General features: G+C 38.0%; 1 protein-coding gene across 2 annotated transcripts; it reads right to left on the bottom strand.

The window, feature by feature from the left end:
- On the bottom strand, positions 1–25,382 carry FBXO15 (F-box protein 15). Of its 2 annotated transcripts, none has more exons than XM_030971833.1 (10): positions 25,267–25,382; positions 21,693–21,809; positions 19,287–19,391; positions 15,484–15,726; positions 15,016–15,225; positions 13,065–13,194; positions 10,731–10,813; positions 9,405–9,550; positions 3,763–3,887; positions 1–617 (listed from the first exon to the last, which is right to left on the bottom strand). In XM_030971833.1, the coding sequence occupies exons 1-10, from the start codon at positions 25,284–25,286 to the stop codon at positions 348–350; spliced, it is 1,449 nt and encodes a 482-aa protein (XP_030827693.1). In that variant the 5' UTR covers positions 25,287–25,382; the 3' UTR covers positions 1–347. The 2 variants fall into 2 exon arrangements, with proteins under 2 accessions (XP_030827693.1, XP_030827694.1); XM_030971834.1 differs by having other exon boundaries at positions 21,693–21,806; positions 25,267–25,380.
- Positions 25,383–25,932: the final 550 nt, after the last annotated feature.

The following is a 25,932-nucleotide window of genomic DNA, read 5'->3' as shown; positions in this document are numbered from 1 at the left end:
AGGCATCTTCACAGCATGGCTCTCAAAAGAAGCAATTCCTTAACCATAGTAACAAGTGTCTATAAAGAAAAGTCTTCCTAAAAATAATTTCAATATAGCCAGTGAGAAACAGACTAACCATGTAATGTTCAACAGAGAAGAAAACCTCTCACTTATATCAATATGTCTCTTTGATTCCTCAATTGCCTATTAAAAAATGTAGGCAATTGCATTTATTACTGGACACCTTGCAGGAACAGTCTTGCTTGTTGGTGTCAATCTTAAGCATCACCACTTTATTGTGGTTTTTGTTGTAGCAGGGTTGTTTGTTTGGTTCTCAAAACAAGGAAATCAGTGACCTAATTAAGTCAGTAGTTTGTTCCATACCAGCTATTTACCTTTTTGGTGCTTACATAAAGCACCAAACTGACTATAATATATTCCTTGGTTTCTTCCAACCATACAAACTCAACACAGACTTTACCCTCTGAATCTGCATAGTCTGCAGTATAGATATGACCCATGTAGTCATAAAGGCCAGATGACTTGGTAGACAATTCCATGTGGACTGGAGCACTAAAACACCAGAAGGGCATTCCAGTTTCATCCAAGAGAGTCAGATCCATCACAAAGCAGTCCTACAAACACAAGCAGAAGAGATTATTTCCCTATGTCATGGCAAAGTAAGTGAGGTTCAGAGAATTTTGTACAAAGGCTAAAACCTCAAAATACAATTGAGAGTGTTTCACTGACCTACTGCAACAAATACTTAGAGGTTTCCTGCAGAAATCGAAACTGCAGCCTTCACACATTAAATGCTGTGCTACAAGAAGGTACCACTGCTACAGAAGGTACCACTACCAAATCAAACATTACTTCCTGAACATTTTTAAGCCTTTAACATCTGTTTTTCTCAACTATTAGTTACTTTACCATTCAAATAATGATGGTCCCTTCAATATGAGAAAGCAACCTCAGTTTAAAGTCAGCTGCTAAACTTGTGTGAATGCAGCAATGTTTGCAAAGATACTCAGGGACTGCCCAAGGCAGTGCACACACAATTACCCTTCCAAGCCAGCTGTATACAGTACTCTTTGAAAGGCTCACAGCTTCAGTTCCCAAAAAGGTAATATTAATAATATTGATGTAATTCCTCCACTTACAAATTCTTGAAAATATTTCTTTACAAGATTACACAACTAGATAATTTAAAAATGTTAATGCCAATTCCTTGGTCTTGGCAAACTGATAGTTTCACATATCCCTTGGAAGCATAGGAGTAATGTGTCATTGTTAGTATCAGCTGTTCCTTATTCTCATGAGTTCTGAATCATTAAATGAATCAAATTATCTTAATTATGTTGTATCTGTGCTCCAAAAGCGTAAACAAACCAATACCACATATTCCATGCCAAAAAAATTCATTTGGAATGCTTTATTTCTCTGTACTACATAGTTGTGCTTCTGTTGCTCTAACATTGCTTTCACTATTACTTTACTTCAATCAAACAACACAAGGGCAGATGGCACAAACATGAGGCAATAAGATACACACAGTTTCCCTAAGCTTTTTACTGTAGACTATGCTGAAAATACAAAATTCAAACTGATCCTAATGCTGGTGTAATAAACTTATATGAGCTACAGAATCACTGGAAACAAGAAAGAATCCCTATTTTCTGGTCTGATAACTTGCATATAAAAGGCCAATTATTAATAGTAAAGTGGGGTGGTGTTGAGTGGTGGGGTCTTCCCTTGCATTTCTGTCCTGGTTCTGGTCAGGATCAGGTTAATTTTTGCAGCAGCCAGGAGGGAGCAGGGCCAAGAGAGGGAGGTTGTTCTATACCACCTCACCTCATTTACAGGGGCAAGGAAAGGGCTTTCTTCTCTTTAGGGGTATTGTGCCACGGTCAAGTTGCACTCCATGGTGAGCATTTGCATGTGAATCACTCCCCTTTCTTGTACATTCTTGTTGTTAATATTGCTGCTGCTACTCGGCACCTTTTTAATCTCACTGCTGCTTCCAGTAAACTGCTCTTATTTCAACCTTGATCTTTACCTTTCGTGCCTCCAGTTCTCCTCTTCAGCCCAACACAGGGGAGAGGAAAGGGAAAGCAAGCCAGTGGAGTGTGATTTGAGTGGTTACAGTAAGAATACTAAATTGGAGAATACCATTCCTAAGCCATGACAATTTCCAACTATCTGCACTTCAGCAACTAATTTTTTATTAAAAAACCCAGAAGTGCCAAGGAAGTTTTCAGGGGTTTTTTGTTTTCTTTAGAGTATTAACTAAAATTCAAATAAATTCAAAGTAATGGAATGTCCTACTTCTGTGGCTGAGGTCATCTGGCATTCACACGCTTTAAGAATTTTAGAGAGTTACGGTAAAAACTACACTGAATTCCATCCACAGCTATATGCTGACATGTTCCATCTCTCATCAAAAAATGAGGTTTAAAAAAAAATACTGTACTCTTTATTTTGTCCTAGAAACAAATACTACATATAATTTATGCTGTAAGTACACAGGAGAATGATTAAAACTGAAAAAACTAAAGACTACAGCCATAACTCTCTGTTTCCTAAATTCCTAAATTCAGATAACTTCCTAAATTCTTATGTACTACTCAGGATTTTTTTCATTAAAAAAAAAAAAGATTCTGCCAAGTAGCTGTTAATCCTATAGAATCATAGAATGATTTGGGTTAGAAGGGACCTAACTAAGGTTCCAACACCCCTGCCTCATCATCCTCAGCATGGAGAAAGAATTTTTCACCTTTTTCTCCCAAAGTCCAGTTTAAATCTACCCTCTTTCAGTTTAAAAACAATGTTCCTTGTTTTGTCACTACATGCCTTGGTAAAAAAAGTCTCATCAAACAGTATTTCATTCCACATTTATACAGGATTGGCAGAAACAACAGTTTTAATAATTCTGAGGGTTTTTTTCGAAAGAAGCAACAAAATTGAAATCAAATGTTGAACTAGATGATTTTTCAGTAGTGCTTAAATTATATTTATCAGAATGTTCATGACTTCTGAAATATTCATGCTGATAAAGTATATTTAAAAATATGTGCCTTCACCACTATTGCAAAAGCTACAGAACCACTCTGAAACTTTGTTTGAAATAATTCTTTTAGGAATTTTATGCAATAGAATGTGTGAGCATTCCTCTAAAAATAAAGAGTTAATCTATCTGACTGATGTACCTGACTGGAGCTAGGTGCTGACTGTGTGGATGTGGACTGTAGTTTCCTGTGTCCACTGGCATTTTAATATTCCCCAGCAGTTCCTAACTTTCACTGCACATACAGCAAAGAACTGCAGAGTATTTCCCCAGAGGTTCAAGGCTTATTGCTCACAAAAACCCCCAATCAACCAACCAAAAAAAACCAAACCAAAAGAAATAAAAAACACAAAACAAAAAATAACACTCTCATACCAAATTTAAAAAAATCCTCACAAAAAGTACATCTGCAGTACATTTTTTTGTCCAGCATTTCTAAGTGGGCTGGTCAGTCACAGCATTTTTGCTGAGAGGTAAGCACTGGAGCAACTACATACGGATAATGGGTCTATCATGCAATCCAGACTCTATGAGAGAAAGGAGAGTACTCTCTTCCTCAAAATTCACTTTTTTTTTTGAATATTGGAATTGAGTTTTGTCCAGTTACAGACAGCTTCTACAAATCAAAAGGTTGTTTAAAAATTAGCCTATTTAGGATGCACAAACATAATTCTGTTTTGAAGTAAGCATTTCCAGAAACAAAGAATATTTCTGACCTTTACATTGCCTTTAAACACATCTGTTTCCCAGGATATGCCAAGTGTCCCAATAATAGGCAAGTGCTTCCTATTATCCTTTAAGTTTACAACTATGAGCCTCACATATCCATTTTCAATGTCACCTGAAAATAGAAACAATATACAACATTACAGCAGTATAAATCAAATTGAGCCCAACTACACTGTAAATGTTCTCTTATCTCCTTTCCATGTCTTTTTCGTCCCACTCACCAATAAGAAACCCTGGCACACACCAACAGCTAAATATCAAGCACTTTATAGAGGAATTAAATTGCAGTTTGGAGCTTTGATTCTGTGATCCACAGTAGAAACTGCAGATAAAAAAATATTTTGTATTTTTTAGTACAAAAATAAGAATGCCACCTAAAGAACTTACACAAGGATGCAAGGAGTAAATTTCACACTCAGCATTTCAATTTCATGCCACCAGTGCCTTCACAACTTCCCGTTCCCCAGAAGTCAAGCTCAACACTACCACACAAAATAAAACAATGAGATACCTCCCCAGTCTTGTTTTTCAAGTTATTTAAATCTCTTATCTCTGACTGGAAACTCAAATAACCCAATACAAAGGGTACACAGATAACTATTCCTCCTTAGAAAGGATTATGCATCATTTAAATTGACATGAAGTATGATTTGATTTGAATCAAGTTTTTAAATTATGGATTTTTTTTCATTTTTTAAATAACTTTCCAAGGCCCCTGGGGTTTTTTTGGCAGAATTACTATGATTTGTGATTTTTTTATTACTACATATAACCATATTTCTTTGGAATCTCTCCCTCTCCTCTCAAAAGAGATTGGCATTTTTTTTAACTTTTTTTTCTTTGCTATCAGAGAGGGAAAGTTAACCAGGGAATCCAACAGTCTAATTATAACTTGGGGTACATCATAGTGAACATGATCTGACTACAAAGAACAGTGAAAATAAAAGCATCACATCATGACACAAGCAGATTTCTTGGTAGGACATCCCTTAAACAAGTTTCTTTGAACAAGAGATACTCTCTTAAAAGAGCAAAACAAAAGCACTAGAGACCTCAGTAGAAAAAAGTAAGTATATAGCACATGCAGGAGACAGATACAAAGGGAGAGAAGAATTCCCAGGAATGTAATGCTTGTCAGGATCCAGTAGTAGGTCCTGGATGGTGAGGTAACAAGTGAAGGGGCTTGCAGAGATTTAAGATGCAAGTGACAGAAGTGAAAAAAGGCTGAAGTGTTTTGCCTGTGATTCTCCTTCAATCAAGCCCAAGTAGCAGAATGAGGCTACAGACAGAAGCAGCAACACCAGGAAGGCTGGCTGTGAGTTCAATGGCTGCATCCAGCATGCAGTGGCAGCAAAACCTCTGCCTGGTGGCTACTTGAAGCAGATAGCTGGAGGCAGTGATGGAGAAAGAAAGCCCACACTTTAACACAGAGGCCAAAAACTTCTCTGAATTGGTACTGTAGAGCCAAGCAATTCCCAAGATACAGCTGGCCACAAACCAATGCTGGAAAGGCATCACTTACCAGTGGGGAGTCCAAAGAACACTTATTATGGAAAGGAAGCTGCCCAGCACACAACAGAGAACAACAGCTGCAGGTTTTTCAGTACAGACACTGTTTGGAATAGGAGTGTAAATACAAGTGAAACCAACATGACTATGCCCAGGAAATATTTTGTAGGAAATACTTTCTATAGTTGAAGGAATATGCAATCCTCCAAACTGTGATACCCACTTTAGGTGAAGTGCAAAAGAAATCAGTGAGGAAAATGTAAGCAAAAGTTAATTTCCAAGATCCAGCTCAAAATACAAAAAGGCCATAAGTTGACACCTGTCCAAACGGTCCAGTTCCATAACCTCAGTAAATCAAATTCAATGACAAAATTTCATTCAAGGTAAAAATATCTTATTGAAATAATTTACTGACTAACCACTGAACGTCCACATTTGAAGTTGAGCTTTAATACAAGAGGCTTGAAAACATTAGTCAACAACCATTTTTTCCAAAAGGACTACTTGGTTATGCACAATTCCAATCTGCATGGAAGTGGCTATTTCTCTTACTCATTCAGATCAAATGAAGTTTGAATGGAATAAAAATGGATTGAAAAAAGCATTCTTCTGCTAATAAAGTAATGAAGCCCAGGACATCACTCTACTATTGCATGGTATTAATACATATTGCTAGATAGATCATCTGGCTATGATGTATTGCAGTTACTTCTTAACTTTAGCCAGAATGGAAACAGGCAACAGATCAGGAATCTGAAGGCTAATTATTCATGGGTTGGTTAATCCAGACTTTATACATGTTTTTTTTTAATATAAAAGCTCCATTTCAGTCCTCAGATTCAGAAGGAAGGAAAAGCCTGCCTAGAAACAAGCAAGAAACTGAAGGCTAAGTACTAAGTACTCCCCTTCCACACCCCAGTCAGATGAGAAAATGAAATTAAAGGGCAGGATAAGCTATGTTAAACATACAAAGAGAAACATAGAGGAAGCAAATTGGACAGGGCTTTCTTCAGGCTGAACTAGACTTTGTTTCATTGTCCCCTTATAACATCTCTAGTCCTTGATTCATGCAAGACACACATAGCAACAGCAAGCAAAGCAGCAGAGTAAATTATAGGGAACAAATATTTCCAAATAGAGGTAATACTAACAAAGAGAACATACACCATGTAGACAAACCTCAGGGGAAACAAACAAATAGACCAATAGTTCCAAAGCACTTATTTTAGCTAAAAGCCAAGGAAGTTTGTTTTGCTAACCAAGCCTCTGTTGCAAGTTGTCATTTGATTGGTATTTTCAGAGGAAAAGCTATGCTTAACACTAATTTGGGTGCCAACAACCAGCCTTATCATACTAAAATCATTATTTAAACTTGCAAATCAATCTTCAAGGTCAAGCAAAACATTTCAACTGCCTGATATGAAATTTTACAAACAAAGCTTAACAGTTCTCTAAACACACCAAAATCAATCCTTACATTTTGCAAGCACAGTACATCAGTTTACATCAACAAGAAATGACAATGAAAAGCAAAAGCTTAAACTACCACATGGCTACAAAGCCGTGCTTAAAAAGTTGAAAACCTAGGTAAATACATTTCAAAAATATTTATTAAGAAGTTGAATACATGGCTTCTGGGAGTCATATGAAAAGCCTGTCATAACTTCCTGAAAATAAGGAAAGTTTTCTAAATATTTTCAATTCAGTTACAACATATTTAGCATATTCACCCTACAGTACCTGTCAAAGAGACCATAATACAGATTCTGTTTCCATGAAAAGGAGCATAAAATAAAATGTTAAACCCCAACCAAAACAGTGAAAAAACAGCTAGTTACTGCAAAGCAAGTATAATAACAGGAAAAAAATCTGTAGCCATATACATTCCATCTGCTTGGTCCAATAAAGTGCGACATAACCTTTTTAAATTTAATATTAAGAATTCAGCAAAATTAATTGAAAACGGAGTAGCAAAATGCAGCACAATATTAATATATACTAACCAAAAGCAGACAAAAATTAATCTTGAACAAATCAGTTATTCTGCAAAATACAAATGGGCATTCTCTGGTAACCTAGGAATGCCTAAAGCTTCCCAGTGAAAACCAATAAATAAGTAAAACAACAGAACTAGCTCACAACTGGTATGTGCCTCAAGTTGTGGAAACTGCCATGGGTATGTTGCATCTATAATTTAAAATAAAACTGGACTGGGTAAAGAATTTTCAGAAATAGCAAGACTTTCCACTATGTTGCAGGACTTCCATGCTTCAGAGTCTTCCCAGAGGATGGGACAAAGTGTATTATTAAAAGGGACCCTAAAAACAAAACACAAACCATCCAACACAAACCAGTTTGGATAAACCTGGCCACATTCAGCAACATCATGTTCACCAGAATGAGAAAAATGAATAACAAATCACAATGAAAAAATGTGACAGCAGACAGCCATATGCTGCCTCACTACACCTTTTTGGAGGAAGTCAAGCATTTTCCAAAAGGAATTACTGTGCAAGCACATGGAAGGGATTAGATGACAAATGAGCTTATTGTCTGCAGAACCATAGCTTCAGCTGTCGTCCTTTGAGACCAGAATCTGATGGCTGTCACACTGCTGAAGGTCACAAAACCAAAGCAATTCAGAAAACACTTGTGAACATGAAACAGATTCTGTAACTTGCAAAGTGAGATGGCATCACAACCGTAGCTCATGGACATTTGCTTCAATTTGCATAAACATCAGCTTAATCTTTTGTGGAAGTAGCTTCTAAGCAGCAAGAAAGTGATACCAAGAAAGGAAGTATGCCACATAATACTTTTTCTTGCGCAGCTGTATTGCTAAAAGTATAAAATTTTCATTTTAGAAAAATGTGATATTCAGCTAAACAAGAAAAACCAACACAATCCCAAAAACCTATGCCTCTGGACAATTTTGAGAAGATTTTTTTTTCTGAGAACATAAAGAGGACTCCTGCACTACGCAACACTTCAGGTAAGATTTCTTGCTACATGCATAGAATTCCACTGAAATTTTACCCTTATAAGTATTCCTTTAATTCAAGCTTGGCACTTTTCACATAAACATGTATATTTCAGGTTCAAGGACAACAACACTCCACACCGCATAAGGCTGCAATCTAAAGCACAGCTCTTGGAATCACCCAACACAAATGAGAAAAACCAACCCGAATCACGGGGAAATTCTGCAGCCCTGCAAAAGAATTCACGCCTGACAACAGCGCCCTCTACTGACAGAAAAACAATATGTTCTGAAATCCACACTGCTCAGGAGTGCCGGTATCAAATATAAATACTGGGGAGCAATAATTAATTGACAATACTTAATTCTAAATTAAATTAATGACAGTGTTCAATTTTAATATTTTAATCTATCTCTGATTACAGAAAGACAGCTGTGTAGCTCAGGAAGTTATGCTGAAGTTACGTCAAAAGAGAGATGACCCATGTATTTTTCAAAAACCCAGTGCAATTATGAATTTGGGCTGTATGAGAAGAACAGGTATGGCCAATCATGTCTCATGGAAAGAAGTGCTGAGAACAGAATGAAGCAGCAGAAGAAGACTGAAACTGTTTTCCACACAATGCAAGGATGTCAAAACAGGCAACCTTAAGCTCACCAAAATAGAAACTCTAAATCTTAAAGTTCACAGTAACTTGTACAAATGTATCTATACATTTAATCTGTCTGTGCACCCAAAGTATACTTGAGGAGAATTCTACAGAAACAAGATTCCAATATGTATCCCTCTCTCCTTTATAAAATACTTGGGAAAGAAACATCAACCTGCACCAAGAACTGTGCCAGTGTATTATTAATGTAGCACAGAACTAAAAGAAAAGACCCTGAATATCTGCAGAATTTGTGTGCCAGGCTGACAGTGTCAATTAACAGCAGGCAGACTTCTTACAGAGCGGGCTTAGGATGCCACACAAAGCACCATGCAGATATAAAGAAACCACACCACAAACAGAAAGATAGCTTACTCTTAAAATTCCATTTCAGTTTCACCCCTTAAAACAGAGAAACTGGATATAAGAAGGAAAGATGCAACAGCAGGGATCATTTTTAAAACAGACATTATTGCTCCATCAACTTTACGTTTTCTGCAGAAGAGGCACTTGAAGGATCCACACAGGTACATGCAGTTTCTGCCATGCAGATCAAGATGCAGCCTGTAGTCATGCAGTCCATATTCTGAGTCAATATCATCCAGTAAAGGTTTATTAGGCGGAGGAGAATATTGACTTGAAAAAAAAAAAAGATAGAATTTAGCAAGGGGGGATGACTTAGTAAAGATATAACACATAGGCCAACATTGAGACTGTCATCTTAAGACAGTTTCAAAATCTAACACCTCTAGTTCATCATGCTTCTTTTAAGATACTACAGTGTCTAATATTGCTGATCAGCTGTTCAGCCTACCCAAAGGCAGAAAATACAGCAGTCAACTTTAAAAGGTACATGTGTTAAACTTCAAAATGTGGACTTGTCTACAAAAAAGAAAAAAGCATCAGCTCAACTACAAATCTAAAAGTACACTAGCTCTAGAGACTTCTCTGAAATAGCAAATATTGAAATAATTTTGTCTGTGGCTAACTAAATAAGTACAGCACACAAGTGACCTAAAGAGACCACATGCTAGTGGCAACTGAGCAACTTCTACACAGCATTCAATTTGGTATTAAGGGAGATGGTGTTAAATCTTGCATTCTGTGTGAGAAGAGCCACACTAAGCTATAGTGGGCATTTAAGACTACTGGTAGATACAACAGTATCTGACCAGAGAGCTGAGTGGGAAATAAATTCCCCAAATACTATTCTAAAGCTAAAAAAATCATACACTAAGCTATGTGGGCATTTAAGACTACTGGTAGATACAACAGTATCTGACCAGAGAGCTGAGTGGGAAATAAATTCCCCAAATACTATTCTAAAGCTAAAAAAATCATACAAACACTTCATAGGAAACCCAGCTACTTTCTCAAAAGGATTAAAAGATTAATGCAGGCACCTCACCAGTTTACAAGAGTTCTCCCCCCTCTTACACAGCCAAAGAATACTTCCCTACCTCCTGAAATGTCTCTCTCTTTTCTTTCTGTTTCAGACAGAAAGAGGAAATAAGAAGACTGCCTGGGGAAAGGGAGAAAGTGTGTGCAGTGTATTTCTATCTCTCTCAATATGGCAAGTACCGGTACACTTGTATAACTAAATTATCTTCTTAAGAGCATAACAATGGCCATATTTTATAATGAAAATGCTTCTACAGTTTGTTATTTAGTTACTGTAACTGTTGTTTATATTAAACAAGAATAGTTAACTACTGCCTAAATACAAACCTCTTACCAGCAGCCAATTTTAACTGTAAAATGCAAAGCTTTATTCAAAAGGTTATCTTTATTACCCACGAAGGAAAACCAAACTTACACAGTAGCAGAACCCAAAATGCTTCTCTCAAGAAGTTGATTATAATGAAGATTCGCCATAACAAAAGCAATTTCATTTTTCCCCTGAAAAATTAATTAAAGTAGATGTATTTTCATCTGGAAATTCCTTTTTTTCACAAGGTCTTTCTGAGCATTAAAATTCATAGATAAATGCTGCTTCTTATTACTCTGTCAATTACTATAATAATGTTAGTAATGGCTTGCTTTAACACTTGGACTCCTAAAACCTTTACTGTCTTTTCACAAGAGTACAGAATATATATAAAAGACTGCAACATTTTTGTATTATGGGGAAAGAGACAGAAGCCAGCTATGCCAAGGCAAAAATTATGAGAGCAATCCAAGAATTGTACTTCCCTATCTTCTACTTACCACTTTAAGAAAGATACCTAAACAGAATCAAACAGCACTTATTCCCAACTACTGAAGCATCAAGTTTATTTTCATGTGTAAGGAACTATTTCCAAAGAGGGCTAACATCAGTGAGGAATACAGAATTATTCAACACAAATTGCAAATTTCAAAGTAAAGATCATGTCTTCACCAGATTATTTACTCCTAGGAAAACATTACAAACATAACCTTCTATAGTCAAAGAAAATATCTATGTGAAAACTAAATACAGATGAAAGTATGTACTTACTTCAAGAATACAGAATGCTAGGATATCAGGTTTTTTTCTTTAAATGCATTATTTAAATCCTACATTTACAAACACCTAAGTCAATAGGAAAGTTATCCACTGCCATACTTTCCTGAAATATGGGCAACTACTGTTTTCATCTCTCTGGGTTACCAGAAAATTACATCCTCTATTCAAACTTTTGGCTTTTTAACTACTCTGGTATTTTCATAGTACAAAATTACTGCTATAAAGGATTTAACTAGGGAGATCTATCAATCACATAAATTCTCAGTCTTTCTCTATCCAAAAACCAGGAGGCCCACATAACCTGCCCTTGGTTTCTGTTATGCAGCTATGTGCTAAAAAACAAGATGTGTGGCATTTACAATTATTACACCCACTGACACTTAACTACCTCGTATTACTCTGCCTACACAGAGAGTAAGAACTGCTGTTCAGAAAAACAAGCAGGGACAATATACTAGATTGAGGCACTGCATTTTTAACAACTATGTGGAACTTGGTTATGATTGAACTATTTCCAGGTGTTGAAAGAGCTCTCTTTCCAAGCACAGACGGGGCCAATGCATAAGCAAGACCACAGAGCCAACAATACAGGGACACCAGTCTACAAAACTTCTGAAGATACGAGAGAAATGGTTGTTCATTTAGCAGAGCTTTTCACAGACTGAAACAACCTGTAACAGGTTTATGCTGGTCAGGCAGTCTCAAGTTTTCTAGGAAAAGGACTTTCACTCTTAAGAGTGAAAGAAATAGTCCTTCTGCAGTTTCAAACATTGCCTCTGGTGATTGTGCACATTTGAGGCACCATGTTTGCAGCTGGAAATTAGACGACTTCCAGGAATTGTCCACAGCCTCCCCATGGAAAGTTCCTTGCCAGCGCCAAATAACCTAAGTCGATGTCAACAGCATGACTGAGGGGAGGAAAAAAGAGCTGCCACCTCTGAATTGAGATCAAGAGCAGAACACCTGAGACAGGCTTCCATAGCACGCAGCCCTGCATAGCAACAGGCAGACACAGAGGTCCCAGTGCACTCCATGCAAAGATGCAGACTCCTTTTGTGTAGAAGTCTACTTTAGATGTTCTTCACTGCTCTCTAAAGACACTCATATCTACACCCACCCTACAGAGGCTAACTGCTTAACTTAGACTCTTCATACCAAGAATTTAATACCCCCAAAAGGGCACGATTTACAGCATTCCTACTGGTGGAGCAGGATACAGCTACCTGGTGATGTAAATTAAAGTTCCTATGTGGGAACTCATCACTTGGAGTGATATGGACAAGCAATGGCATGAATCACAGGAAGAAGCACTTCTCAAACCATTCTATTGAAAATTACTCCAGGATATCAAACTTGGGCATGTAAAGACTGCAAAATAAGTTAAATTGAACACAGTATCTAGTATAGAATGATACATAACTGATCTTTTAATTAGATTTCTCTATGTATATATACTCCAGCAACAGCTCTTTAGGATACCATAAATCATCCACTTACAGTCCCTACATGTGTTTTGTGGTTACTAGTTTAGACAACATCTTTCAAAATCCAAAGGGGAAAAAAACAAGTAAGATTTTTTAAAAAACCCTCCCCAAACCCCAAAAAAAAAAAACAACTCTTTTCTTTCAAATAATAAAATATTGAAACAAAATTTTATCTTACCTTCCACATTCCTACTAACAGTCCTGGACTCAGACTGAAGAGCTGAACAAGCTCATCAGCACCAACCACTACACTATTTTCAGTCAGGTTAGCAAGATGGTATTCAGCAATCAAGGAAAATCGACGAGGTCTTTGAAAAGAACATACAGAATGTAGCAAAAGTTTATGTCTCCTTATTCATGTAAAAGTTCAGCCTAATTACATTTTTAACTCTGAAGTCTGACCAGCAGCGCATGATGAAAATGGTTTTGAAAGCATTTAGCATGCAGAGTCATAAACTATACATTTGAACAACTACAGTGTACTAGCAGGATCTGAACCCTTAACAAGATAAGAAACAAAACACACTATATGATCTTCTAAAATACTCTTTTAAAAAGAACTTACGTGCTTGCCCAACTTTTCAAAATACAGAATTACTTTACAATTTGTTTTTGATACTTTATTGATACTAGATTGAATCACTGAACATTTATCACTGTGAAGCAAAACTCAAAGGAAAGGATCAAATTGTATATATAATGAATTAAAAGTCTGTGTTATTGCAAGCTTTCCTTTTTTAATTTTTTTTTTTTATATTTTACCTGTAATTAAAGCCATTTAGCTCCAAAATACTCTTAAATATAAGTTCATGGACACTCTTATTAAGTAATGACACATTTAAAAAAGAGCAGAAAGTAGAGTTTGCATTACCTATTCAGAATGAAGAAAGAAGTCTTTCTAAAATCCTTTTCAGACTTAGGCTCTTATTACATTCAAAACATTTCCTAGATTTCCACTGGTATCACTGTAGTATCACCTACAACTACACACTGAACACTGCCTAGGATGGGGCATCCACAACCGTCCTGGACAACCTGCTCCAGTGTCCCACCACCCTCACAGTAAAAAATTTCATCCTAATCAACATCAATCCTTTCCCTGCACTTACAGTCTTAACAGTCATCAGGCCTGTCCCTGCACTTACAGTTTTAACAATGACCAATACTGAAATTGGTGAATCCACTGTCTTCATCTATAGTCACAATTTGTAAAAACTTGTACCTCTGTGAAATAAGTACATCAACTGCCTGCAAGCTTTCTTCTTCTATTTTCTACATATGAATCATCATCCTGGTAAAACAACTACATTTCCTATATAATTTGACTGCAAGACTTGGTCAGCTAACTTTATACAAAAGCTTCTCTTGATTTATTTCTTTTTTAAGTAAATAATTTTCTTCTGGTTGAGGAACCCAGTGTTTTGTAGGTGAATAATTCTCTCTCTTTTCAGAACTCTATGGCTAGGGGCTTTCTGTAAGAAGCATGTAGCTGACACTGCACCTACAATACACACAGGCCCAGATGTGTGCTAAGCTCCTTGACAGCAAACAAATACCTCAAATAGACACTTTTCATTTAAATATATTCTTAGACTATAATGAGAAAAACCACTGTACACATTTAAGTTAAAAAACAAGGGACAGGCTGTGGACTGTGTGACTATATATGCATATGCTGAAGATTGCATGCATACTTAAACACCAAGTTCTCTAAATTCACACACACACCTATCAGACAGAAAATAAATTTTAACAACATAGATTACCTGATTGTAGCCACATAAATACTGATGAACTTTTCCAAGCTGAATTTCTCACAATAAATTCTCCTAGATTTACATTTTTCTTTCATGCTCATTTGTGTCTATACCTTAGATTCAGCTTTGCAAGTCAGGACCTATCAGTCTGCATATCACATGCCAATAGCTACATTAACCTATGAATTAATTTCATAGCTTGCTGGATTACACTATTTCTTGCTGAAAAGCTCTACCAAAGAAGAGAAGAACCTAGAAAGAAAACTGCAGGGAGGCTTTCAAATGAAGAGTTAACTTCTTGAGTCAAACAAATGTCAGGTATCAACCAGTTACACCCAAAAAAATCCTCAAAAATCCTATGTCAAAACTCACCCATTCTTGTTGGGAGGTATGCTTTGGTCAGGAAACAACGGTGTAACTCCAAATAGTTTCAGGGTTGACAGGATGTCTAAGCATGGCCAGTCTGTACCATGCCAAAGTACAGTAACAGATGTGTCCTTAAATGATAGGTCTGGCTTCTCCACTACATGTTCTTTTCCATTTTTGTCCTTTAAGACAATTATCCAACTCAACCCAGAGACTCTGTTATTTAGGAATTGAGAGGGGAGAGGGGTGTTTAAAAACAAATTCCCAAAGTGATAAAACTTAAACTATGCTTTCAATAGAATTTTTAAATTTCTACTAGCTGATACTTATGCTCCTCAGTTTCAGTCATTTATAATTATCATTGTATCTTCCCATTATGATACACATTTTTTAGCTCTAATTTTATACCCCCCCAAGTCATTAATATTTTGTACATTGTTCTCAAGTAAATCTTTGTGACAAGGCATTGCTTACTTCATAGCTTCTTTGTTTTTACATGGAAGACCTGTATAAGGATCTAGAAATTTAACGAGTCGCATTACTCTAGTTTTGAAGGCAGATGTTTTTTTGAAGATGTATTCTTTCTTCCAGTACCCAGGCTCTTTATCGTGTAAAGCAGCACAGCCCACAGAAACAGTTTCTGTTTGTTTAGACTTCATTTTCCAAATTGTCCATTTTGGGTGCAAAGAGCTGGAACAGAGTTTCAGCCAAATTCCACTGAAAATAAAAACAGAATAAAGAGGAATAAATTTCAAGAATAGTCACTTAATTTTTTATATGCACATCTCAGCTACCACTGAGCATAGTGTTAGCACAAAACAAGTCTTGTGTGTCTTCCCAAAGATATGGGAGCCAGGATGAAGCTCTGTGATAGCACAGTCATAGTCAGCAAAGTGAAAACTGATAAAGGTTAAGCAGAAAATTTTGAAAATTCTACCCCAAAACAATGATTTGTTCTCCTCATAGAAAATCAGCTAGTGGAAAAAGTGGTTTAATACCTCCTATTCAACAAAGATAACCTGTACACTTCAAGTTTCTCAGATTCAGCTGAAAGTGGTGTGGAGGAGAACAATTTAGAATCACCTTTGTTTGGTGGTATCAATGTCATGTCAATCCCTTCTGCACCCTCTTTGGGAAAGCCCAGAGAAGACATGACTTTCTGAAGTCAAAGAAATGTGACTGTAATGATGGGTTCATCTCTTTCACACCAGGGAAACTATGAGGTCCCATTTCAGCCTCTCATACCCCAGTATCTCTAGGACAGTTCACAGAATAATGAGTACAGGAACCTCCAAGAACTCAAACAATAATCTTGTGAATGCAGGTTGCCAATAAGTTTTCTCATTCTGAAGTGCTAGACACATAGTGTACATAACTGCACTAAAAAAAAATAATAGCATGGGCAACAAATTCTTAAGAGACATTTTCTACCACTTATCAGCAAGATTACCTTTACCAATTCTCACTTATCCTCAGGCAAACTTACACTACTGAGTATTGTATGGCATCTTCCCCTCTTCTCAAAGCATTCAAGGACTAGATCCATCCCACACTGCCTCCTACCCATCAAAACTATTCTCAATTCATCCGCCACTGAGAATAACCCCCACATGCTGAGAGCCAGGCCTGCTTATTGATGCAAACCTATTCAGGGATTTTGCAAAAACCTTCCAGCCTGCTGCTCTGCAGATATATACAGAATTCCCCACTGCCATTTTTTGAGATAAAAGTGTCTAAAACACACAGACCAATAAGCTACTGTGACTTGTAAAGTGGGATCACAGTCAACACGAGTTTTCAACCTTCCTTTCACCAATAGCGGGGTGGGAAGAGTAACATAAAGAACAATCCCAAAACTGAAACAAAGTTTTAAGATACTTCTATTTTAAGACCATAAAAGGCAGCCAAGTCACCAGATAATATAAAACATTTCTGATGGAGAAGGGAAATTCTTCTTTAACTCCAAAGCAGTTTAGAATTGTCCAGTGATGAAAAAAAAGGAGAAATGTCCTTATTACAACATCACCAGGGGAGTCTGAGCTGTGTATCATCCAATTGGTCTTCATCAGCCTAAAAAGTCTAGTAAAATAACCTCCTATAAAACTCTCCTGTTAACTAGAAACCCCTTCCCAAGAGAGACATCCTTTGATGGAGGGAGATACTCTGCATCTTACTGTATGATGCTGAAAAGACAGGGCTTAGTAGTAGGCATTTTTCCTGCATTTTGAAGTTGCAGACTCAAGCAATTTGGTTGACTGAAGACAGACTAATGACAAATACCTACCATCTTCATCCTCACTCTCAGTAACATATTGCTTCTTCCTTTCCCAAAACAGTGTTGTGCAAGCAAAGAAATTAGTTCAAGAAACTCAAAAATTCAGCTAGGGCAGAGAGACAGAGAATGAGATGAAGGAGGACTTGGAATCACAAGTGTTTAGAAAGGTATCACTGCCCCTTTATCCTCAACTTCTGAAGAATTCAGGACAGATAAATCAAAAAGGCATCCAACAGGGAAGCACAAGTTTGCCTCTTTCACAACAGAATATATGCCCTTTTTGCCTCAAATTGTTAATACTCATCTCAAGGCCTCTTACTGGACACTAATTACTACAACAAGCCTTTTAACTGAAATGCCAGAATCAGGCACATCATCATCAGCCATTACTTGACCACAATGCCCAAAAGACCCTGTGCTCTCACTTCCTCTCACACAGGCACGTTCTTCTGGTGATCAGAATCCTCAAGTTTTTGCAGGCAGACCATATCTGTGAACTTCCCACACTGCATGATAGGAAGGCTGAAATATCCCATGCTGGGGAACAGAGGGTGCCGAAAGGGGGGTCACAAACATCTTCTGGTCTTCAACAGTTATATTGGAGACATCAGTGCTAAGAACTGCTCAAGCACACTCATTATATGAACAGCCAAAAGACAAATCACTGCATTAGGCAGCGCATACCACAATGAAAGACTGATGGTCTTGTTGCATCAAGGTCAGCACCCTGTACATCAAGGACAGCAGAAATATCCTAAAAAAGATACTCAGTCTAAAAACCAAGGTCAGATTTGTCACAGAAATATGCAGGGACTTCAATTAAAACTTCTGTTCATACACTGCAAGACTCAGGGTCTTAAGAAGGTCCATTAAAATCCATCAGGAAGAAATTACCTGGTCCCACTGAACAGTCAGGCTCCTAGGTAAGGGAAAGTAACTTTTCCCCAAGTCCCATTTGTGCACACACACTAATCTTTCTTGAGATTAGAAAATGGAAATAGAGATCACCAAGATGGAGACAGATGAATCATCTTCCCCTGGACAGCCACAGTGATTTTATCCTGCCTTACCACCCTGAAGTGGAAAACACATGCCAAGACTGGAAATTTGTGTCAACTATGCAATTTTTATCTACTCTTACCTGCTGACAGCCTCAAAATCTTAATCTGGACTACAGATTTTCCCTTTAAATTCATCAGTTCTAAAGGTATGAATGCCAAGGTAAACCAATTGATTCACCATACAAGTTTCAGTAAATAAGGGAGAAATAGATTCATACCAGGTACAGCAACTTCCTATAGAGGAAGATATTTTCTCATTCAAACAACACTAATGAAGTAGAATCCTAGAAAGAAAAGGATGCTCGGATCCTAGTTACCACATACCAACCAGGGTGTCTCCTCTTTACCCTTTGACAAAATTATCATCATATTGGAGCAATTTATGAACTCTGAATAAGCAATCCTTATAAAAAAATGTGTTGGTATTTATCTTCATCTCTTTTGTTCACACTAGAATCACCAAAATTTCAAAAACAGAGCAACAGATAAAAACCACTAGTGGATCACTTGATTGAATTAATCCCTCTGCAAAAACCTGATGAAAGAATTAAGTAAGTAGGACTTCAAAATTGTGAAAGCTATGGCAATTTCGTAAAGCTGCTGGAGACACACCATTAAGGATCACCTGAACAGAGAAGTTTGTGCAGGTCCACGTGAATACAAACAAATATATGCAAATTTTAAAACAAAACAAAGTGCTAACAGCAACATTTCAAAACACTGGATTTAGTTTTTGCCTCATAACTCCCATTAAACAACAGGCCCTGGACAATCAGAATTCCATGCAACACATGCTGTGGGTTATGCAGGGCAATTTCAGCAGAGTAACTGTCCATAGGTGCATGCATCAGCGCTCTGGCATCAGAGAAACTAAATTAGAAGGATTCATAATTCAGGCAAACACATCTACTGCGCAACTGAAACCTTCCCTTCTTCCTTACTTATCATTGGCCAGCTCATGGAAGCGCTTATTCACACAACCAACAGCCAATAGGGACACAGCATCCAAATAGGAAAATATCTTCAGCAGCATTTCTGATGGCATGCTGGAAAAGAAAAGAAAAATGAATACAGTTAGACATGCTGGCAAACTCCAGAAATTACAATGGCAGACAATTTTAATTTCAAACCAGACAAAAACAGAAGAGGTGAAAACCAGCAGGTTGTAAACAGGTGAATCAAAAATCACCTGAAGAGTTAAACTGTGGAGTTTGGGTTCTAATTTCACTCTCTGGTATGTGGCATTTGCCTAAAACAATACATGACAACTTATTCAAGTGGCACAGCACAATTACATGAAAAGTTATGGGTTTGCACATTCATTAAACTTTGTTAACTTTAACTGTGTTTGACATGAAACTACCTTGTTTTGCTTCAGTTTCTTACTGCTTGTACCATGATTTTAACATTTATTCCATAATCACAAGCACTTGCAAAACTGCAGATATATTCCCTCTCCATTTTGACTGCAGTGTCAGGAAGTACCAGGACAGAAATGTCCTGGTCTAACAGCAAGATCATGCTCTACCTCATCACAGTCTTCAAACTGTACATGCTCAGGGGTCTTGTGCAATTTTTATTTACGTCAACAGAAAGATGTGAACTTCAAAGTGAGAGCCAAGTGATATCTTGAAAATGTCAATGTCTCTGTGCATCTGGACGGCTGCCTGAAATGCAGGTGCCAGTCTAAGCATGGCAAGCAGAACATACCCTGGAGATGAGCCAATATGATTTCTGCGTTAACAGACAGGAACCTCATACCATTTGAGCAGCACCTCATAACTGCACAGAGTTTAAAATACATGCATTTTATATCTAATTTCCTTGAGCATTGAGTATGGTCTCATCAAAATCAGCACTGAAAATAAAAAGTGCTTTGAAATTCAATACCCCGGCTGTGCCTCTTGTCCTTTTACTACTGGGTTATTTGCAACACTTGTTGATTTATAACACTATTTCAGAAGCAGAGAGCTTTAAAAAGTAGCATGATAATGCCAATACCTCAGTGTTTGTATTAAACTCAGAATCTTAGTTGCATTGACATAGAAGCAACATGCCAAAACTGGCACTGTTATTATGTGAAATAACTCATACACTGTAAGCCCAAAGCAGTTAGTGCACTCATTCCAGAGATAATTTAGAAGTGATAAAATTATTAAATTAAAAGGCTGCAGATTAGCAAAAATAATACACGTGATCCAGAATTTTCAACCATATTCTTTTTCCTTTGAAGGAAGCTGAAAGGATTTTTTTGCTTTTTTCTCTTACCATTACACCCATCTGACAGCACTGAAATACTAAACTGGCCATCCAATGCAAAACAGAGAAATCAATACACAGGAAGCTATCATGTAGCCATTATATTTTCTGAAAAATCCTTTCCTTAGGATTTTTTCTCCTGAGAAGCTGAGAGGCCTCAGGAACAAAATGTAAACAATGATTATCTGCTGCTGTGGAATGCAACAGGTGGATCTGTGATTGGTCTCATGGAGTTGTTTCTAATTAATGGCCAATTACAGTCAGCTGGCTCAGACTCTCTGTCCGAGACACAAGCTTTTGTTACCATTCTTTCTTTTTCTATTCTTAGCTAGCCTTCTGATGAAATTCTTTCTTCTATTCTTTTAGTATAGTTTTAATATAATATATATCATAAAATAATAAATCAAGCCTTATGAAACATGGAGTCAGATCCTCATGTCTTCCCTCTTCCTCAGACCCCGGTGAACACCACCATGATATCAAATGTATAAAACAAGGAAAACTAATTACTTTTTCAGGTAACATATTCTTAGAATTTTTTTGTGTAAAAATGTAACTAATTTTCAAAAAGACAACTCACAATTATACTGAAATTGCCTTTTCACCGTCAAACAAGAAGAGAAACATTTACCTTGCAGCAAATATGCAGCAGCCACTTATTCCTCCTCCCTCATCCCAATCCACCATTCTCAGCCTCCCTATACACTAAGATCCACTTGATGACTACCAAGAACCAAGTGAAACAGAAGTAGTTTAATTCTGAACTGGCTTTCATTGAAGGAATAAAATAACAATTTTTATTCTCAAGGAACAACATTGCCCATGACTTGCAAAGGAGTTGCTGAAGGCTTCACGGGGCTTGGAAAATGTACATATTCCTTATGAACTTAGAAAAGAACACAAAGGAGAACTATGCCAGAAAGCATTAGAAGGTGAACACAGGATCCTAAAGTAGGCCAGGAAAGCAAATATTTTCAACTCAGAGTATCTGACAGAAAAATCTCCAAAATATGAATATAATTACTGCAAGCAGTCAGAAGACAGCTTACAGGGGGACTTCCACTCGTACTCCTAACATAAAGACATACCTCTCAAAGCGCACATTTGGTTTTGGTTTTATGGGAGGTGTCAAGTACAGACTTTTAATTCCAGCATTTACAGTTTCAGAAGATTCCCCAGGCCTCGCAGCAAAGGTCCTTAACCTACTTGTAAGAAGGAAAAGCTGTTAAGAGTCACATATTCACAAAATGAAAAAATATACATACTGTGCACACCTAGACACAACATTTCAACCAATGTAGGATGCAGGGAATATATCACATGGCAACCATTATCACTTGAACAATTACACCCAAGTTAAAATACCTGGCATGAGGAAGATTCAGATTTAAACTCACAGCTGTCAATCCTGTGATAGATCTCTCACAGCAGGCAAAGCGAATATTAGTGTTCCCCCAAATCAGTTTGAATCCAGTAGAGATCTATTATCCTTAGACAGCAGCACCACTGCTCAGCCACCACAGCCAAGCTCCCACTGAGGCCCCTGCAGTGAGTCAAACTCACTGATTAATCTTCTGTTTCACAACATTACTCCAGAGACATTTTTGAGGCACCCAACTCTGCTAAGTTATTAAAAGATACCAGATAAAAACAATACCTTGAAACTTCTTCAGAAACTGTTGCGGTTAAAAAAGCATTTGTATACTTGCATACTATGCCATGCTCTTTACTTGCATGAACAGCAAGAAAGGAGATTTAACCCATGAAACAGAGGGCAGCTAACAAGCTCTAAGGGATGTCCAGATGTTAGACAGACAAATTACTTGTTGGTAGAATTGCTTTGTTAAGGTTTAAGGCTTGACATGCTTCACTGATTTCAGACCTAGGGGGAGGTTAACAAAGCTTGGGAAGAAGGATGGCCACTGCTAGTGGACACAAAGAATGCAGAATTTACAGGCCACAAGGATACCTGGAACAACTCCCAAGATAAGGAAGAAACTATTAAAGACAACTCAGCAACTGTGCTGAAATTAGCTCCAGCTTCCAGAAATGTGAGATCATGATCACTGACCCAAGAAACTCACTGGCTCAAAAAACATAAAGACTGAGCATGCAAATTAGCATGAGAAGCAAGAGAATCATTATCCAATAGAAGATAGAAAACTAATTATTAAGAGAATTATGTAACTTGTAGCCAATGAGAACTAATTCCTTCCTTAGCTAAAATGTATAAAATAGTAAAAAATTTTGATAGTTGGTGTGCCAGCTTTGTGGATTCACCACCCAGCATCCCTTTCTGTGCAGGACTGTAAATGTATCAAAGACCTCAACCCTGTGTCTAGATTGGCCTCTTGCACATCACAGTGAAAGAACCTATTTTGGCAGTACTTCAAATCACAATTTGGATACAAAAGAAAGGAACTTTGCATATTTCTAACATAAATTCTTACAATCCAACTGCTCATACATTTTTCCAAGTTTTCTGATAGGAAGGACTTCGTAAGCTGTAATTGCAAACAAATACTATCATTAATCCACAGAGAAATATGGAGACAGAGTTTCAATCTTAAACCAAATCCTTTTGCACTTCATAGCCACTGATGCCACCAAGCAGGCAGAGCTCCCCATTCACTGCATTACTTATGTTTTAAATTGCCAGCAGATTTCCAACACCTGGCCAAACCAGCTCTGGGTTTCTAGGAAACCAATCCATATGGGGGGAAAATAGCTATTTTTAAACTATATGCCTACCACACACATATAAATACCTACCAATTTTGATTTAAGACTGATTCATGCTCAAAGTAAAATAAAATCAAAAGAAATTAACAACTCTGGTCTACATTGTCAACTGCACTACGCAAAAAAATCAATCCAAGACATTTCACTGAGAATTGTTATAAGCTTAAGAAAAAGACATGCACATTTCAGCCTGGGTGCCAATCACTGATAGACCAACTAAATTAACAACTACAAAAAAGTAGTCTTATAATAAAGATAACAGAACCTGGAAATCAAACAAGGGATTTACTCATGTATCATTATCAAGAGCTCTTAGAGGATGAGGCACTAACAAACTGCCATTAAAGGGATTTAGAAACACAAGCTGTGTTCAACAGCAGCAGAGCTATCATTTCTGTATGTTTCAGGGCAGCACATCCCAGGCTATTCTGCCCTGAATCCATGTTGAAAGCAGAGAGTTTGGGCATACTCTATAGGGACACAACTTCACAGACTCCAGCCACAGGACTAATTCAGATAAGAAGCTGGATTCTGGACATTAAAACACACTAAGTTGGACAAGCATAACCTGCATAGCCTGTATTCAGTCCTTGCTCATTTAAACCACCCTCCCTTTCTTCACCCCAGTGAGAAATAACTGAGGAAAGAAACATTTTACCGATACATGCCTTGAAAAGTTTAATGTAACAGTTATTTTTCAATTAAAAAAAAAAACCTGCAGAACTTTTGCATCTTCCAAAACAAAAATATTCTCAAGGTGTGAAGAAACAAACAGCAAACCCAATCCATAATTTACTTTTCAAGTACTGTGTGTGCTAAGATTTTAAATTAACATTAACAGAATGCTTTTATATTGCATTGACACAGCTTGGGCAGATAAGCCTAAGATAAAATCAATGACAGCTGTTACACCCCCTCTTTAGAAACTTCTAGAACCACTGAGATGATCTTATGTAAGAAGCACAACAATTTCAATTGCTTTTTCATTAGCTTTCAACCTGTGTGGCTCAGTTTCGTACCAGTATTTTCACTTTCACACGCTATAATACTTGCAATGCGCCCTGGTTTTTTATGGTCAGCAAACAATTGTCTTTCGAGTAACATTTCAAATAACATAAACAAAGTTTTAAGTAGTGATAACACCTGTCTCCTCCACGTGTTAAAGTGTATCTGGGGATAAATAAAAATAACAATAATGGTTTGATATGGGTTGGTTGGGTTGTTGGGTTTTGTTCCCTCAGTTAACAATTTCAGTCTTTTTAAAAGGTGGGTATTACCCCAATCCATTTGCAGGTTAAAAAAACAACCAAACAAACAAAAAAACCAAACAAAAAAATGAACTGCTCTGAAACTCAAGGTTGAAGAAATGGGAAATGGGTTAGCAGAAAAATCTGCTTTCTCAACCTCGCCTTTCAGACTGATGCTCTAAAATTTTGAAAGCTGAGCCTGTACTGTAAGAATTAAGGTAATCACACCTTCCACAGTGAAACCCTCCTATTTATTTCAAAGGCCTAACCACCCCGAATACACATAAAGCAGCCATTGAACTAACTTTGTGTATTCACATTATAGCACCTCCTCCAAGCTGAAGGACATACCGAAGTTTAAGCTCCCCTTTCCAGGCAGAAAAAAAAAAGTCTTAAACCCAGGCCTCCATGCACCTGCAACATCAGCGTTTTCCCGCTGTACGGCGTCCATAGGGCCAGGGGAAGGGAGAGGAGAGCACCACGGTCACAGCCCTCGCCGTGAAGAGTAAAGAGCTAGAAACCAGAGCAGAGCCGTGGAGCAGGTGAATTAACTTTCCCAGAGGAGCAATGGGAGCTGAGGGAAAACAGCAAACCACCCTCCCCAGAAAAGGTGAAGAAGGCCGAACAGGCAGCCCCGGGCCGGCAGAGCCCCGCTCGGCGCGCCCGCGGTTACCTGCCACGGCCCGTCGCCATGGCCGCTGCGCCGCTGGACAGCGGCGGCCTCGCACCCCCAGCAGGGAGGGAAAGGGAGGAACAAGCGCGGCCACGTCCCGCGGTACGCCCTGGGGCGGGGTGGGACGGAGGCAGCCCGAGGGAGGCGGTGCCCGGAGCGCGGACTCGGGAAGGCGGGGCGGGAGCACGGCAGTGCGGGGATTCGGGAAGCGTTAGCGCCCGGGAACGGCAGTGCTGCCGCCATGAGCATAGTAGCACCTACCCCGCCCCACAGGGAGCTCGGAGCTCTCGGGCACTGTGTTCTCGGGTCTCAGAATCACAGAATTTATTAGGTTGGAAAATACCTCTGAGATTACTTAGTCCAACCTATGACCGAGCACCACCATGTCAATGACACCACAGCACTGTGTCAATTCCACTATGTGCCAATACCAGTTTTTCTTAAACATCTCCAGTTCCACCACCTCCCTGAGCAGCCCATCCCAATGCCTAATCGTCTTTTCTGTGAAGAAATTCTTCTTAATGTCCAACCTAAACCTCCCCTGGAACAACTTGAGGCCATTTCCTCTTCTTGGAGAGCAGGCCATCTCCCACCTGGCCACAGCCTCCTTCCAGGGATTTGTACAGAGTGATTAAGTCCCCCTGAGCCTCCTTTTCTCCAAGTTAA

This window comes from Camarhynchus parvulus, chromosome 2, assembly GCF_901933205.1.
Source record: "Camarhynchus parvulus chromosome 2, STF_HiC, whole genome shotgun sequence".
NCBI classification, from domain to species: domain Eukaryota; kingdom Metazoa; phylum Chordata; class Aves; order Passeriformes; family Thraupidae; genus Camarhynchus; species Camarhynchus parvulus.
The sequence above is the reverse complement of the archived record's forward strand: the minus strand, read 5'-3'. Positions and strand labels throughout refer to the sequence as shown.